At 43.8% G+C, this 18,905-nt stretch overlaps 1 protein-coding gene across 2 annotated transcripts in view; it reads right to left on the bottom strand.

Moving 5' to 3' along the window:
- Nucleotides 1–18,834, bottom strand: part of LOC137884780 (serine/threonine-protein kinase 32C) — a 69,167-nt gene extending 50,333 nt beyond the window's left edge. For both annotated transcript variants that reach the window (XR_011104770.1, XM_068726794.1), the window contains exon 1: nucleotides 18,389–18,834. Coding sequence is in view for 1 of the 2 variants with exons in the window: in XM_068726794.1 (XP_068582895.1) it covers nucleotides 18,389–18,470 (82 nt within the window). In the remaining variant the exon portion in view is untranslated. The remainder of the gene's footprint in view (nucleotides 1–18,388) is intronic.
- Nucleotides 18,835–18,905: the final 71 nt, after the last annotated feature.

Here is an 18,905-nt window from a genome sequence, read left to right as displayed (position 1 = left end):
GGTACTAACCAGTACTAGCAAATCACTCTGTTTGGCATTTTACAAGACATGTGAAGCCAGTGATGACAGTTGCTAGCTTTAAGCTCTCACTTGCTACAGCTTGTAGAGACACAGTTAATTGCTTAAGTTATGATTACAGTTGCAGTGGTGGTTAGGTGTTTTCTAATATAAGGTTTAGACTTGTTGTGTAAATGATTTTTTTGTGCATTGGTACTGATTTAAACCAGAGAAATCAGTCACCGTGTTACTATGTGCTGCACGTACGAATGTGGGCTGATGAGCTACCAGCGACCGACCTCCCCCTGGTCCTCTGCATTACTGATTGAGACTTGCCTCTGCTGTGTGTGTGTGTGTGTGTGCGCGCGCAGCAGTGCCACAGGCAGATGTGAGCGCAGCGGGCCTGTCGCTAACTCATGCAGCTCCTCCTTAAAAGTCATTCAGCTTCTGAAGCCCACATCCCAATCTGCTCAGCCCCCCCGTCCATGTAGACAAGGAACGATCATGAGAGACGACGGCACACACCGGGCTCCCCCAGGCAGACCAGCTGACCTATACGCCCCCCCAGGCTGGGCGGGGAGGTAAACCCCCACAAAAAGACACAAAGTGTAGTTTGCGTGTTTTTTGTCTGGAAACTAATCCAGCGTGGATTCTCCCCGCTCTGTCTCTTGTACACGGCTAATCCTCTCACATGGTGCGGCTCTGGCTGCACCCCGGTGCCAACGCAAGGAGACGCTGTGCCGTGAACGAGGCTTCCCTAGAGGTATTAAAAAGAGATGAAGACAAATTTGAGGACGATTGTACATACGGCGCAGAGGGTTCATTGAGCCAGCGGTTCCTCATTTCAGATGAGGAGGACAGACCAGCGGCAGTTTGTGCAAATTCAGCTGGAACAAGATGTGTTGCTTTCCAGCAAAATCAGCAACTGATTGCAGTTCACAGAACCTGATCCGTAAATATTCACTTTACCCCCAGAGATCCATCAGCCTCCAGACAAAACAAATATCATCAGCAACTCCTGCGAATCTGAGGAGAAACGCTCAATCCATCATCTTAAAAATAAAGAAAAGTGTACCCTATGGTGTCTCTTTATTAAGCGTCTTATTTAGCCAATTCTGTGTGCAGTAAAATATCAAACCCGACAGAAATCTGTTATAGATGAAGCCTCGTATATACCACAAAGGCAGCAGGAATATCGTACAGTATATTATTCAGCAGGACAGCTTAAAAAAAGAGTATCAACAAGTATTGACAAAAAAAAATAAAAAAATCCCTCGGCCTCGGCCTACCTGTGTAATGGACTATGGCAGAGTTGGAATATGATTTTACTCACGGACGTGCGGTCAGGGGAGGCAGGGACAGGCAGGCCGGCCGGCCGCTGGGGCAGGCCGGTGTAACAGTTTAACTAGGGACCCTGTTAACTGGTGACCTTCAGCCGAATGCTCTGTTGTTGTCAGAGTTACGGCAGCTGTTGCAAATAGGCAGATAACACGTAGCTGTCCTCGTGAATGCCGCATTGATAAGTTTTGTGTCAAACCTTCTCATTTACAGTCTTTGGTCAAAACATACCGGATTCCACGTTGGAGAGTCTTTTGAGAAAACGAGTCCACTCGAGTTTGAAACGTTGCATGTTGTTTGTGTTGAAACAGGAAGAGAGCACGTTGCTCTTCCTTTGAAATAATAAAGTTGGTAAAAAAACACATAAACGTCTTTGGAGCCTGTTTTGTGCAAACACATGTCACGTAGAAGAACTCTGTAGCACAGCTAAAAGAAGACACATATATATATATAAATATAAATAAATCATATTTACGGGATTCAAACTCATATCATTGTGGGGGGGGGGGTCGGTAGTCAGAAGCACTACCACTACACCACCATCAACGTACTGTGATGTCATGTAGACTAAACTTAAACATCGTACAACACACCGGCCAGTGGGGCAGATCGCGGCGCACACGCTCCCGGTAGAATCAAATATGTACCTTACCTATGTGTGTGTAAAGAATGCTGATATCAAGTATGAAAAACAACCAGTAGTCAATGTGTAGGCTGACCAATTGAATGGTGATTTAAGCTACTCTATTGGGTTCATATATTTGTAAATCTGACTTATGTAGTGTCAGTGCCTCACCAGCCATGAACCTCACTGCACGTCACTGATTCTACTTGACACAGAGCACAATTAACCACCAAATCAACTTTTTTTCTTTCTTCTTACATCGATTGTCCCCAGTATCACAATACTTCCTTCAAAGTATGAGTCATCGGGTGATGGGAATAAATCAAATGCACCCCCCCCCCCCCCCCCCCGGTGAAAGAAGCTACTCTTTAGGATACCATCAAAAAGAGATTTCTAAGGGGATAATTAGAGTGGACGCAGCGTTTCCTCTAAACCGCCGCATCAAGGCTTTTTACACCGACTCAAATCCCAAAATGGGGCGTCGCTGGACCCGACTGGCCGGAGGAGTCAAACAGCGGGGGTGAAGTGTTGCAGCTCAGTCGATATATGGGTTCACAGAGAGCGGCACAAATGCTTTATTATTAAGCGGCGGCGTTGAAGGTTGTGTTTTTTCTCTCTTTACACATGGACTCTATTAACACGTCCTGTGTGTTTTACTACATTTCAGTTTGGTTTCAGTGGATGTTGCACAAAAAGACTACGGCCAAACCCTTCAGACAAGTGCAGCGTGGAGTGTGGAGTGAATTTGATCTGCCGTGGAGACCGTGGGAGAACGACATCTTTACCTCTGTGGGGGCTGGGAGCTGCTGACACACCGGGACAAAACGCTGAGTAGGCTCCACTGGGGACCCTCACTGGGTGATTGGCTCCCGTGGAGGGGGCTGGTATTGGCACAAAGCCCGTGTCAAGGGGGCATTGAAAGTGTGAGTCTGAGAGGGTCTGAGAGTGGGTGTGCTCATGCACTTAGAACCTCTAATAGAGCCAAAGGCACAATTCAGACCTCAGTAAAATAAGTCAATTACTTCTACGTAGTACTTGTAATGATGTCCTCAACATCACTTTACTTAGAGACACAGGAGACAACTTAATAATCCTATAGCTGCATGTTATAGCCACCAGTATTTTATTATATACTTATTTTAGCTTCCTTTCTGAGAAATTTTGAAGTTTTCTCTAAATACTACACTACCCATAAGCATTGTTATGGAGAAAAGGCCAGCGCATATTCAAAATACATTATTAAAAACATCTGTAAATATTTTCTACGAATATCCGTTCAGTCAATAAATGTTAAGAATTTTTCCAAATAAATTAATTGAATACATAATTTATTTATGATCAAAACGATTGATTAAAGGTGTGAAATTTTATCTATAGAATGTATGCATCGAGAGATTGACTCCACACGGCTCTCAACATGGCGACACGCATGCACGGCCGGGGCCAGCTACGTAAACAAAATGGCGGTACTTTATACAAACTGATCAAAAGAACAGCCTATTATTTCTATGACGATTGTGAAGATAAGAAAAGATAAGTAGAGTAGTATGATGAGACAAGTCAGGACGAGATAAGTCAAGATAAAATAAGTCAAGTTAAGATATGTCAAGATAATATAAGATAACATAATATAATATAAGTCAAGATAGGATAAGTCAAGATAAGAAAGAAGATAAGATAAGTAAAGTTAAGACAAGTCAAAATCAGATAGAAGATAATATAAGTCAAGATAAGATAAGTCAAGATAAGATAATATAAAATAAAAGCCAAGATAAGATAATATAAGTCAAGATAAGATAAGCCAAAACAGAAACTATAAAAGAGCAACTGAAGACTAAGTTACGAGGTAAAGTGGTGATAAATAGCAGCAAAATCAGCAAGTACACCCAATTAATGTTAAGTAACGACCCTTTGTGTTTATCTGTATTAATATAGCAACATAATACCATACATTATGTAGTAAAGCAGTACAACATGATAAAATATAATATACCAGAGTACAGTATGGGATATGAGATCTAGAATAAGGCAATAACAATACAATCATTTATAATGTGGACGATAGAAGAGAACAAAGGCTCGGCAAGGTGAACCACGCGGAGGACACCTTCAAGACCACTAAGATACATTATGCATGGAGATCATTAACCTTGCTAATTATACCCTGGGAAATACTGAAGAGCAGAGGGCTCTGGAGAGACGGCCCTTCAAAGCAATTCCCCTCAACATGATACCTCTTAGAACGGAAGACTAAACAAATACAAATCTGCAGCTCACCGTCCGCAGACCGGGATGGTATCAATCCTTCAGAGATGAAAAGAAATTGCGGCATTACAAGACAAGAGTCATTAATAGTTAACAAAAAGACTGCAATTAACTGCTGGGGGGCCACGCACACACACACACACACACACACACACACACACACACACTAAAGGCAATAAATGTATGAAAACGAACATGAATTTAGAGTGCAGCGCAAAGTTTCTATATAGTCGTATTTAGGCATTAATTATAAATCCTAAGTTAATGTAATTTTCATGAGACGTTCTTTATTAATCACCATCAGAGCCGCCGCTCGCGGCACAAATGGGGTTGTGTGAGGGGAGGGGAGCGCAGATGCTGATGAATCATGAGTTCAACTTGTACAAGTACCTGCAGTTCAGATAGTGGTTCACCACCAACAGACGCTCGGCGCTTTCAAGGTTGAGAGTTTTGTTTTATTCGTGCAACGTCGCTCGCTTGTGAAAAGTTAAATGGACTCATTCTTTTATGACATTGCCGTTTTGTTGTCGAGTTTTTACTGCAGCTCCATCTTGAGCTAATCAGTGTTGTTTTCATGGATGAGTGAACATCTGATGTATTACCCTCATTTCTTATTCTGTGATTCTGAGTGGTGAGATACATCATTCTTCCATTTCACCCCCCCAAAAGCACCAAACGGTTTCCCTTCGAGAACATGCCAGAAGTGATCTAGAGGAGAAAATAACTGCACTTCTATTGGGTTTTTTATTCAAGCCCACTGCGAGAGCAGCAGATGAGGAGTTGACATGTTCCTCGGAAAAAAATCAAAAACACCACCTATGACATCTCGTTCTCCACTACGCGGTTCTCTAATTTCACCCGTGGGTTCCTCAAAGAGGCCCCAGGAAGAGGATCCCCACATGAACAACAAACGTGAACCAATGATACTGTTCCACTGTTACCTGACAATGGACGCATCAAGCTGAGCTGGGATGCTAGCGAGGAATGAGGAGGAGGCAAAGCACTATCCTAATGGGGGGGGGGGGGGTTAATACCTTTGATGTCAGTAGAGCTTGAGCACATTGATCTCTGAGATACCACCTAATACGACGGAGCCACGGCTTCGCCATGCTCGATCCATTCACGGCCGCCGAGGGTTGTGCTGATGGGGCGGAATTCAGGGGAAGACAGAAATTGACGTTCTGTCACCGTAACATAAAAAAAATACATCCATTTAAAAACCAGAGTGACTGTTCCACTCACTCCTTCCTGTCTATGCTCGGTTTGAAAAGTGAAAGGAATCTCTGAGTACTGTTCAACAATGACAACGCACATTCTACTTATTCAAAATACTCTCTATGGGTACTTGGACCGCTCCATTAAGGACATATTAACATAAACATATTTTAACACTGAATTCAATCAGTTCTGAGAATGTTTAAGAGATCCCACTAAGAATCCATTTATGCAGCTTGCAGTTTAGTATTCAGTATTTTTTATGCATAAACACATAACATAAACAGACATACACTTATCATTTTACATTTGGTGATTAAATGATGGTAACCAAGACGCAGCTGCAGAACATTTAACAGTTGGAAAAGTTTCCAGCTGCTTTCTGATGGACAGACTATGTAATGGAGACACTTTGGACACTACAGTGAACACGTCTTTACTTATTGTCCAACATATACACCACCACGATACATGGAACAATGTTTCTGTGAGATATAAATAACTTACTCTGAACACTGCTCGTTACCGACCCGCCTGGACCTGTGATATTTTCTATTTGTTAGTATATTTACAGAATGAATAGACATGCCAAAAAAAACAACCTGTGCAGCATTGATTTAGAATTCGGATGTCAACGTTATGAACGACGCTTCGAGCTATATTCAGTGCAGCCCTGATGCATTCTTCAAGTAAAAGTACATGCTCTCTAATGTACTCTCTACTGTACTCTGTACTCTACTCTGATCCTCCTATTTGATTTAGCATGGGTTTACACCAGATGCTCTACCTTCCAGAGGAAACCAGACCATCTGGAAGAGACCCACACAAACATGGAGAGAACATGCAACGGCCAAGGTTTTTTTTCTTTCTTTTTTTTTTTTTTTTTTTTTAATTGTGCAGTATAAACTGGGAAAGAGTGCAAGAGACAGAGTTCAAATAAACAAAACAAACAATAAAGGATATCAATAAGAGGAAAAACCAACACCAGAAACACAAACAGGATCGACATCGAGGTGTTCTGATTATTGACCACTTTGTTTTTTTAACAAATATAGTTTCTACCTGCGACAATGTGGCAGACGGATACAAAGTTTGCAAATGACTGGCAACAAACGAATCATCCTTTCAATTACAAAGAAACAAATCTGAATATTGGTCATTTATGAATATTTGAGTGAGGTATAATACCTCTCTAAATGTAAAGCAGTTTGACACAGAACACAAAGAAGTGGACTCTGAAATGTTAATGCGGAGTACATTTAGAGCGTGACCCCCGGCCATCAAATCACACTGAGTGAGTGCACCCCGTGTGGATGAAGCCCGCTTGGACCGGGATCAAAAAACCTCCTAACATCGATCCCTTCCTGCTCCGGGTCTTTGGAGAATACGCCTCTGCTTCTAATCCGATCTGCCGCTGTCTGCCTCTGTGTACAATCCATTTCTCAGATTTCGCTGACAGGTTTCCGTTTGTTACAGTGCACATAACAGCCGTGCCGCTCGGCGATGGTCCACTCTTAGCCCAATGTCATGGTTTACAGTGTTTCTATACAGACGCCTGCGCAAGGATCCGGGCCTGAGAGCATGTGACACTTCAGCGTGAGTGTGACGCCGCGAGGATCATGGTAAGAACTGCTCTGAGAGGAAGAAAACACTGTTTGCTTTACAGCAGCATCTTCTCCCACGTGATTCCTGAATATTTTATCGCAGTAGTAAGCCACACTTCATGGCCTGTAGTAGACAAGCTGCTGCTGGGACACACTGGAGTCTTTGATACAGAGCAGCCAATCGAATGCATCGAGAGGCAGATGAGACCGACTGTACGATTCGGCTCACTGTAAATCCAAGACGCTTTGCTTCTTCATTTGTCAAGCGATTTGAGAGACTGAGCTCTGTGGTTACAGGCCATCTTGATCTTGACCTTGCACTGATCTTCTTTGATCTTTATTTAGTGTGTGTGTGTGTGTGTGTGTGTGTGTATGGGGGGGGGGGGGGGGGCTTGATTGCAAGTCGTTTTCAGATCGTGCTCTTGGAGACACAAATAACGGCGTGTTTGCAGACGACTGTAATAAAAAAAAATAAAAATAAAAAAAAAAACAATATGGATGAGGAAACAATCCACACTGCAATGCTATTTTAATTTTTTTTCCATTTCCACAGATGCGTTGCTTGTTTGTGGGAAAAACCAGAAGCACCGCCTCATTGAAACACGGCGTTTCCCTGTTTACCCAAAACATTTATACGTTTGCTGAAGGTCTACTCCAGAACCGGTGGCAAGCAGCAAATGCTAGATGTTGCTCTGCGGCACGCTGAAGGAGGGGGGGGGCACGTTTTGACGAGTCTGTTTACTTAAATCACTATCATCGGAGAGCAGCCATCATCATCATTTTCTCCTTGTTACGCCAGGGCACTAATACAGTCTAATTGCGGCCTCTCTAAACAGAGCACTGCATGAATATTCATGAACACCACAGAGCTCAAAGTCTTTACAGGCGTGACGATTGCGGCTATGGATCTCAGCTGATAATTGGAGAAGGACGGGGAGATGTGGGCAGCGGGGGGGAGTCCACGATCCCTGCGGGCGGACTGTCATGTAGTTGCACTGTCTATGAGTCTCCTTGCTTGTGCATTAATGAGAGTGTTTTTTTTGTTTTTGTTTATCTTCATCTGCTTTTATGATGACACAAAGGAGTCACACCGCTGGAAAATGTAAGCAGCCATTAAGGCTTGATCTGGCCAGTTTTTTGTTTTTTTTCTTCTCTCCCCTGGCTGTGTTTGTGTGCCTCACTAATGTGATGAACCTTTATTCGAAAACAACCAGCAGGGCATGTGATTTATACGCCGTACCTTGTTGCTAAGGTTACTCACCAAATTAGAATGAACTTGAACCGCCGGTGCCAGAAGATCGATCGGAGGGTATGGATCAGGGACGCACATGTCAACGATCAAAGTTTTATTAGGCGTTTCATTGCCGACCGATACCGATTTCCTGCCTGAGCAGATATACCGGTTTATTTCTGCATCCATCACTCACATAGCCCCATCGACACGGACCTGTGTGGAAGTGTGCACCGGTCATGTCTCTTTAAAGGAGACAGATCATGCTAATTTCCAGGTTGATGCTTGTGTTTGTTATAGAACATGTTTAAATGCTTTAAAGTTCTGTATGAATATACCTGTATTAATTTTAGTGGGTTTCAGCGAAATTGCGTTGCCAGGCAGTGCACTATGTACTACATATTAAATACTTTTTGTGGGAATAAACAGTTGTCTGTATCTTTTTATCATTTCCTGAAAGCCTTGGAGACGTGTAACTATGGCAACCTGTGCCAGCCCCATGTGACAAAACCATGATGTGTGAGAATCATGAAGTCTAAACCCATTTTAAAAAACATATTACTTCTCGCAAAATGTAATCTCATTCTTACACTTACATTGAAGACTTTAGAGATCTGTCAGCCACTGTCTGTTATGAACGTCATTACTACCGCACAGCATTGTGGGATATTTATGCCGACATAGTGTCCAGCGTAAAAACATGCCGCGTCCGTCGCCCTGCCGATCGCGGTGCCGATCGCGGTGCCGCTTCACTCTGCTTCTACTTCTCACTTTTTGTTTATTGGTGGTTGGCAAACCAGCTTAGATGTACATCACCACCACCATTAGTGCTAAAGCAGAGTTTCCTCCTGGAGTGTGGGAACAGGTAATAGTAAATGTGGCTTGCTTTTAATTGCAGAAAAACACGGGTGTCGCCGAATGAACCAGGACCGAAATCTAAAATGTTACAACTTTAACCTTTTGTATCTCATAGAAGAGTAACATCCACTGGTTGACCCATCTGCACATGTACACCCTGTGCATTTATACTATATTTTAGCACCACACACACACACACACACACACACACACACACCAAAACCAGTCCTAAACACAGCGTCATGTAGTTGTAAAGTTCAATGAGGCTTGAAAAGGCTGCGCGGGCGTCACGTAAATCTCCAGTAACGGCGAGCCGTGTCGCTGAGAATGAGAGAGGAGACGTGAAGACGGACCTCTACGCACAGAGCAGCCACTACGGGAGGCTGTATCGCACATCTAAGAGGCCGTCAAGATGAAGAGGGAGCAAGAAAGAGAGCACTTCAGAGGATGATTCTGCACTGCAGCATGGGGACACTCGCATGCACAGCACTGTCACAAAGAAACATCATCTGGACCGTGTGAAAACTTCTGAGGTTACCATAGCAATGTGTCCCTTTGTGTGTGTGTGTGTGTGTGTGTGTGTGTGTGTGTGTGTGTGTGTGTGTGTGTGTGTGTGTGTGTGTGTGTGTGTGTGTGTCGTTGCAGAGCCGCCACATCATCCTCGAGTCCCTGCATTGGCATAATTAATTCACTGTGATTCACAACTCTTGGGCAAGCATCGGCACATTGTGTATTCATCATGTTTTGGCTCATTAATAAAAACACAGGGAAGGCATTGTGCTGGGTTTTACAGTGGACCAGCTATCGTATGTCGTCATATCTGAAGTGTTAGTGTAAGTTACTCCAGTGGGGAGAAAAAGCCATGGATTAATTGGACAGCCGAGACCAACTCCTCAAAAAGGTCATCGTCCCACAGCAGCAGCCTGAAACCAGGTCAGCCACCGCATGATCATTAAAGCTGAGGGGAGGGACGGCCCACTCTGGTCCCCAGCTCCAATCAAGTATTGGCTGTGACAATCTTTCCATTTCATTCGAGTAACAATATGTTACTCGTTATTTTTGTACCCCAGCTTCCCACTCACTCTCGAGACAAGGCCCAACACACACATTTGGTCCTCGCCAGAATCCAATCACAAAAACAAGCTAGCAACTACTTCAACTTTAGAGTGAACCAAACATGCTAACCAATTTAACAACTATACAACTGTTTAAAACAAGATGGTGTGACTCGGGCGTGTGCTCACGTTTCCACAACATAACCAAAATACTCTCGTCCATAAACTATCGTTTGAACGTTAACATAATCGTGAAAAATTGGGGAGATAATAGTCTGATAGACTAGTTCATTCTCAGCTTAAGGACAGAATGTTGAAATATTCTTCCAGGACAACACAAGGTTTTCCAGGACATTTTACTGTTCCTCTCATTTTCCGTGTGTTTTCAACAACTGGAAAATTGGTGAACCGTTTTCCAGGTGTTCCAGGAAGAGTGGGAACCCTGATATTCTCCATTTTACCATGCACAATGTTACCCGTCTTATGAGTGTTCTTGACTGAGTCCAACATGCTAGCACTAGCTTTATTCGGGAGCATTACGAGAAACATTGGATTCTTATCATGTACAATGCGGCAGGAAATATGTCTGGCTACACCATCGACCATATTGCTTAACATTAAACACACGCATGTGACATCATGCAGAACCACCTACAGCATGTGCACAGCTGTTCAGTGGGTCCAAATTTCCTGCTTCAAACCTTTTCATCCAATTTAAAGAACCGCATCTCAACACTCAACCCCAACTGCTCCCACCGTTCTAATGCATCTCCGGTGTAGTTTCCCAAACCACTGGGCTGTGACACATCGTGGGGTAGAAATAGACCACGCTACAGGGTTAGAATGCCATAGTAACCTTTCAACTGTTCACAGAGGGATACATTAGGGATCTATTTAGAGCCTGGTGGGAGGGATAGGTGGAGTAGCAGTCACAAAGAGTCTTTTAGAGAAAAGAAAGCTGGCGATGGTATACCGTAAACACTATGCAGCTCTATACAGCTCAGGTATTGAGTTTTGCACTCTTTACTTTTTAGCCTTTCAAGGGTGAAAAGTACACTGGAGGCTGAATAATGCATATTCACAGTTGTGCTGACATGAACACAGAACAAATTATTCAAGACAGCGACCCGATTTAAGGTCATTTTCAGTGACGCGTTTTAAAATGCAAACATATGTTGTAGGCATGCATTAACCAGAGGATAGAGGACTTATATCATCAGTGTATGGGAAAGAGAAAAAGAGTGTGTTGAAGGTGGGAGGAAATGGACACTGTGGCCTGTTTCTTTCCCCTTTGGCAGCTCCATTTTGAAGCACGTGCAGGACACACTGCGTCCTTGCCCGGATACACCTGACTTCTGTTTGTCCTCACAGGTATTTAGGACATGCCCCGGAGCTGTATAATGAGTTCACCAGTCAGGTGTGCGGTCACATGACGCCTCAGGCCGAACCCACATTTCAAATCCCCCTTTCATTGTTACACAACACCTTTTTTTCCTGTTTGTTTGTTGTTTTTAAATCGGCTGAGACGCATCTCTTTTGACACCTGGAAGTAGCAGTGGGAGTGTTTCTATGGGCCGCTGACCGGAGGTTTGTTTGCATACACACTCCCTCGAGAGTGCAACGGCAGCTGGAGAGGAGGAGCCTCTGTCACATTTAATAGTGTCACATTTCAGCGGCCATTCATTGGAGAGCATTTCAAGAATGGCCGAGTGTGGATGCATGTGTTTGTGCACCATCAGTCGGTCAGTGTGTTTGCATGTGCGGAAGTGACCTGGTTTCTGTTGGCTGTCTGAAGTAATTGGGTATCTTAAATGTCATGTAAATGAGACAAATCGGTTTCCCAATGAAGAAAAACAGATCTTAAATGTCATGTAATTGGGGTGAGGGATTAAGCCACGGGTGCATTTAACAGGTTCGTTTTTTTTTTTAACAAAAACACTTGTGCATGACAGAGGAAGTATTGTTTTATGCAGCTGGAACAAAGTAAATATTATTTGTAGTGATGCATAACAGTATCCAAAATATGAATCCAAATACAGTCGGGGGTAGGGGAGAAATCAGATTACTGACCAATTGCATGTAAACACAGGTTTTACAGTAACACGCATGTTAGCGCTCCGATTTCCCTCCGTAACCCGATTCCTCCCGATAGCCTTGTTTCTTGTGTGCATGTAATCGTAATGCGAGTGTGACAAACCCCACAAGCGAGCTTAGAGCTCTGCATTGAAAAGTACAGCAGTGGCAGAGTGGTGCAGTAATCTGACGTCAGGAAAGGTCTTGTCCTCTCGCAGCACCGTGAGGAACACAGTCACTTACCTCTGACCTCGCTTAACCAAAAGTCAAGTCACACAGCCACCCAGTCAGACTACTGTTCTTTAAAATTTCAACAATTTTAGAAATCAAAACAAGGCCGGGATGCTAAGATGTGCTGAAAACTGGTTTAATTGGTTTCCATGGGATATAATCGGGTCTGGACTGGCTGCTAGATTCAACGCAAGGACCCCAGGGCTTGTTTCACTATACAGCGCAGAGGCCTCCCCACAAACACAGTCGGATACTACACACACACACCATAATGAAAGGATTACAGAGAGTTTTACATCTGTCAGTCTGTCATGTAACTTGTGTTGACTTTGAGTCTTCATCCTGCTCATTTGCTACGAGGTTGCCTAAGCACGTGCGCAGTGAGAGAGTACTTACAGTTACAGTTCCATTCTGTTTCCCCCAGGAATTGGTGAAGCAAAGGGAGCTGCTTCTCCTCCCTCCGTCATGAATCTAGCTCAGTAATCAAAGCAGTGGGAGTTAACTGAATCGGGGCTATAAGCAGTTATGTACTTCTCCATAAAAGACCTGTACGACCCGAGGGCCAGGTATTGAGCTGGCCTAAGAGGCATCACTTGTGTTTGCTTTATTAGACGCTCTTATTAATTCCGCACTTTAATTTCCCACGATGGGCAGATTGATGGTCGACAATAAAACCTCGCTCCGAAAGGTCGGGAGCACGCAAAATGCAGCAGGGAGGAAAGACAAAACAATCAGCAAACACTCCTCAACCCAATTAAGCCCACTTCAATTGCATTCCCCTTGTCCTGATTCCTTTCCCCCCTGCACACACACAGCTCAACAAGGAAGAGCGACCTTTCTTCCCTCTGTTGTCACCTCAGCATCGAACCAAGCTCATCTCTTTGAAGGCGCCCTGGCACTCGAGCCGCTACAACTGTCATCACCTGTGCATCAACCGGAAGCAAACAAGGTTACATAAGACCGGAGGGGCGGACAAAACGCAACTGAGAGGTGTTGTATCCGAAGTGGAAGAAAAGGATTTTGTTCTAAAATGAGAAAAAAGCAACCAGTAAGATGTGATTGACAGCTTTGGACATGTCGTGGTAGAAAAAGGCACAGGGGCCAATCAGAAAATTAATAACAGCTGTAGGGCTGCAACTAACGATTATTTTAATAATCGATTAATCTGTTGATCATCTTTCCTCTACCTCCGCTCTGCTCCACGCTCAACTCAACTTTTTTTTTTTAATACTCAAATATCTTCGCGACTTATTGAGTGGCGTAATAATCGCGCGACACAACGAATCGATAATGAAATTCATTGCCAACGCTCTTAATAATCGATTCATTGTTGCAGCCCTAAACAGCTGAATTACATTTGGCTGCTTCAGCGTCGGGGTCCTGGTCGCCGTGGCCTTACTGGGACAGTCGAATGGAACGGAGCCATCATCAGTGTTTTTAGTAACACCTGTGGGTTCCTATTTTCACTAGTCAAAATGTCTGTTGTGAAACAGAGCCCACACAAAGCTGTCGGTAGCAGAAGGTGCAGTCAGTCAGATGTAAAAACACTGTCAGACCTGACTCACCAGCAGTTTGTCATTACTATAATCAACGGCCACCTGTGCAGCTGTTGAATAGAAATATAAACACCACTTTCAAATGTAATGAGTACGCTGGAATCATTTGGAGAAACATCAAGTTTGAATGTATTGTAGTATCTTCATAAATGTGAGCTAAATTGGTCAATTAAAATGTATATGGACAATATCTTTTCAGGTCTGTACACACCGGTGGCGCGAAGAATAAACGACTCCAAAAGTCCAAAATACTCACCTGAGAATATTTTCCATCAAAACGGCAGCAATGCGAATTCGCGACAGTCTCAACACAAGGTTGGAATAGATTTGCGCAGCCAGAGGACCAGCTACCTTTTCCACTTTGACTGTCATTTTCAGATCGATTCATCAACGACATATCGACTGACGCTTCAACTTCTTTCAGTGCTTGAACTTCCGACGAAACGAGAAGCCGGGTGCGCTCTTCGACTCCTTTCAGTTTGACACTTCCAACTTTTTTTTCTTTTAACTGCCATTTCAAATTCTTTCAGCAATTGTGTTTTAAATTCAATTTGTTGAATATTTCAGCTATTTTTCAACAGTTCAACTGCAACGTTTCCTCAGAAAATGTAGCCTTTTTTCTAGTTTTTTTGTTTGTGATTATGCTATTTAGAACACAAATAAAAGGCCTTTCGTTTATTTTGAGAGATTGCCGACAGTTTAATACTTTACATTCAATCAAACATACAATTACAAGCGTTATGTTTCTACAGGGGGGAGCTACTCAACACTCTTGAGATCAGATGACGGCCATGCGACCGAGGCGGTGTTCCCCACCTATTGCGCGCCACTGCTTGGACCCATTATGGCGGCACCTCTGCTGTGGCGAGAGGCCAGTAGCTGCAGGCGGCCATGAAGTTGCGATGAACAAAGAGAGTGAGAGAAATTGAGCGTCTGTAACGGAGATGAAAGAAAGTGAGCGCCTCAGTATTCAGTGCGAGCAATCAGCCATCTCTCTCTCTCTCTCTCTCTGCGTCTATCTTTATCCTCAACCAAATCTGCTTTCATTGCCTCATACACTTATCCTTGACGGGAAGAGCAGTCACGCTCACACTCAGACATTCAGGCAAAAAAACACACACACACAAACACACACAAACACACACACACACATAGAATAGAAATTTATCGTCCACAGAAGTGGAAATTTGCCTTTGGCTTAACAAGGATGATCAAATGCACACGACAATGGAGCGGCGCGACAAAAAGACAACACAATTAACAGCATCTCCCGTCGCGCACAATCGCCCACACTTCGTAAAGTCCTTTGGAGCAAAAAATAACAAGTACACCAAAAAATCTGTGCCCATGCTCAATTAAAGCAGGGATTTGTCAATTCTGCACTCCCTCCAAGAACGCTGTACACAACAAGTGGCCTCTTTCAGAGAGCGACGAATTAGCGCCGTTCCAAGTTCAGATGAGGACTCGGGGAGAAGATGAAGCGCTCCTTTGTGCGGAGGCTGGTTAATAGTTAAACTGAACGGTCCCTACACTCAGGCATTCAGCTCAGAACGAGTTACAAACTTTGTTGAGTTAATCTCATTCATGTTCATTAATGATTGCTTTATTTACTGATCATTTCCACAAGTGATTGTCTGCAAAGATTCTAAAAAAATATTGACAATATCCCCCAACATGTTATTTAGGCCCACGTGTGACGTCTCAGGCTCACTTGTGCTTGTACTCTGACCAGCAGTCAAGAATCCAAATATTACATTGAAGAGGCTGGGGGCAAATCGAAAAATGTCTTGAACAAGCAATTTGTTGACTAATCTTGTGTGTCGCAGTTGTCTTCCGGACACACAGCTGCTCACGGCTCATCATTGTTCCCTAAGGACATGGCATTAACAGTGGACCCCCCCACCCCCCTTAAGGGTCACAAGATAAATCTGAGGGGGTCATATGACAAGAAAAGAAAAGAACAGCACAAGATAAAGTTTATTTTTTCCTAATTTTTAAAAAAAATCCTACAAATTTAACAAACTGGAAATGTAGAATCTTCACTTTTAAGTCTTTGTGTTCAACAATAACCAGCAACGAAGGGGCCCAAGTATGCACTGCTTCATTTTAAAGGAATAATTCAATATGAATGGTAAATATAAGGCTACAGCCATATAGTTTATAGCTAAACAGAGCAAACATTCAAAACAGGGAGGAGCTGCTGGCCGTCCGAACTCAGGGAACAACACCAACCTTTGAGCAGCATGTTATGGTTTTATTGGGGTTTTGTGCTGAATTATTTTCATGGCTGAACGCGGTGGCTTCGTACAGTCTCTGCTGGTTGCCTGCCGGGCCCAGAAATAGTCCAGCACATTTGAAATCACACAAGCTTTGTTCAGTAATTTAGCAGCCAAAACAGAAGCAAAAGAGACTTCTCTCAAATGATAACAGAAATGCTGAAGCATCTAATAGACCAGACTATTGGTGACAACAGACTACTGTTGTCAGAGTTTTCAGGAACAAAAACAAAAGAAAAGGCAGAGACTAGCAGGATGTGCACCTCAATCAATTCCACAGCCTTCCCCTTGCTAATCAAACTATCTGCCAAAAAAGCCCTTATGGCAGCTACGCTTGCACATCAACCTGACCGCTTGATTATGTTTGCGGCCCTTTGAGCCAAACGCTGCTCTAATATTACCGCCTAATGTAGGCCACACGCCGGTTTTCCAAGAAGCCGAGAGAGATACTGTTTCCGAGAGACCTGGCGGGGGGTGGGGGGAGGGCGAGTGGGAGACATCTAGACGACGTAGCGCACCGGGGCCTTTGAAAGACGGACACTTCACTCCACGCCTCCTCTTGTCACGTCAATCACACCTTTGCAGCAAAGAGCACGGCGGACCTCGAGCTATGCACCTATGCAGCATGATGGGGGGGGAAACAGGTATGACAGCAAAGATGATGATGCACCAGACTCTTGACACAGCCGGCGGAAATTGAAGCAGGGCAGCTGTAATTAGGTGGTTGGGGTTTTTTTTGCAGGTCATACGTAAGTGGCACCTGCCCCGTATCGATGATAGGAGGGTGTGGAAATTGACTTCTGTCTGATAATAAAGATGGTACGTATCTCCTCTCTTCCTCTCTCCACATTCAGCACGAACAAAGCGGAGAAGCGCACCATCTCAGCCTGGAGAGGTTCGACCCCCCCCCCCCAGCACCTCAAGGTTTCTCCCACATTAATCAAACATGAACAGCCATGGCAACAGAAACTCTCATAATAAGCCTCAATTCATTAAATGACGTGGGCTTTAATCAGCCGCTGTTAAAGGGTGAGAGGGCCACCCCTGTTCTATTCAACACACACTCCCTTTGATAGTCCTGTGAACTAGAGCTGGACACTTCTTGAAGGCCATTGACTAACAGCTACAATCTTAATGAGGTTATCCTTGCATGTAGGAGTGTGTACCACACACACACACACACACACACACACACACACACACACACACACACACACACACACACACACACACACACAGAGAGAGAGAGGGGCAATATGACCACATCCCTGCAGTGAAATGACCTATATCTTCCTTTTTTTTGAAACTCAAAGTTTGTTTCTTGCCTGTAACTTGGCCAGCACATAGATACATTTTTTTTGTAGTCCATCATGGAGATTCAGTGAGTGCACTTCAAAAGAAGCTTATAACTCCGGACACTGACAAGATATCATGAATTAGCATTACTTCCATGCGTGACACTAATCTTGTCTTAATTATGCAATTAACTATCTGTCTTCAAATAGTCCACATTTCAAAGAGTTCAGTCAGACATTTCCCCCACAGTTGTGGGCAGCAGATATCTTCCGCTGTGACCGAGCGGTAACGTTGCACTTTTCTCTCGTTTTATCCGCACGTGAGCCAATTTGAAGTGGAAACTTGTTTTGCATGCTCGTCAGTGGACGCTGCGTGGGCGTCACTTAGCATATTTTAGCCTCTGGATAAACAACACTGGACAGACAGTATAGTCGTCTGTTGGTGCCGAAGTTTGACTCGACGACATTTCCTTCACACAGAAGCAGCCTTTGTTTAAATGCACGCGACACACTTCTTCTTCTTCGTCGTTTAGGATTAACTCCAGTAGTCGAAACAGCAACAGTCTTCTTCTATCGACATTTAAATTCACAGCAGGAAACTTTGACAACTTAGCGTCGGTGTCGCGACACATGCCAATATTACAAGCTAGCGCTAACTTTAAAGATAGCGCAAAATAAGCACACGAAATACATGAAATGTTGTTAAACACAACTGTAACTCTTAATTAAATAGTGGTGTTGTATTCGGTAGGGATTTTCCGTCACTTACCATCTTCCTTTTCATCGAAAACGGGTCTCTTTGAAGAACTATTGGCTCCCATCCTCTTCTTCCACTTGCCCCAGTGAAACATTGATGCTCAGCTTGCATTCCTCGCCTCTTGAGGAGAAGGCTGCAGCTCTGTTGGACACCCTCCTCAAAAGGACCGTAGTACTAACCGTACATTTCACCCAACAAAAAAAAAAAACCCGAGTCCGTTATTTCGCTTTAATTAACGATATCTACCCTGCCGCAAATGTGCACGCCACCACTTAAAGTCTCACCAAACCTATGCGCTAAACCAGAGCGAGAGCAAGTGTTGCAAGTACCGACGCAGCGTAAAATATTTTCAAAGAAACACTGTTCGGTTTGTTACAGTCGGTCAGTTAGTATCATCACTCGGTACTGGTCGTATTCAGCTGTCTTCCGTAGCCTGCCAGCCAAACCGAGAGACTTGTGTTTTGTCGGGGCTGAGAGTAAGAGCTGCCTCAAGCTAGCCACAGTTAGCTCAAACTAAATAGGAAGTTGT

This window comes from Cebidichthys violaceus, unplaced genomic scaffold (assembly GCF_023349555.1).
Source record: "Cebidichthys violaceus isolate CVI_PGR_0920_01 unplaced genomic scaffold, fCebVio1.0.p SCAF_10, whole genome shotgun sequence".
In the NCBI taxonomy this organism is placed as follows: Eukaryota; Metazoa; Chordata; class Actinopteri; order Perciformes; family Stichaeidae; genus Cebidichthys; species Cebidichthys violaceus.
The sequence above is the reverse complement of the archived record's forward strand: the minus strand, read 5'-3'. Positions and strand labels throughout refer to the sequence as shown.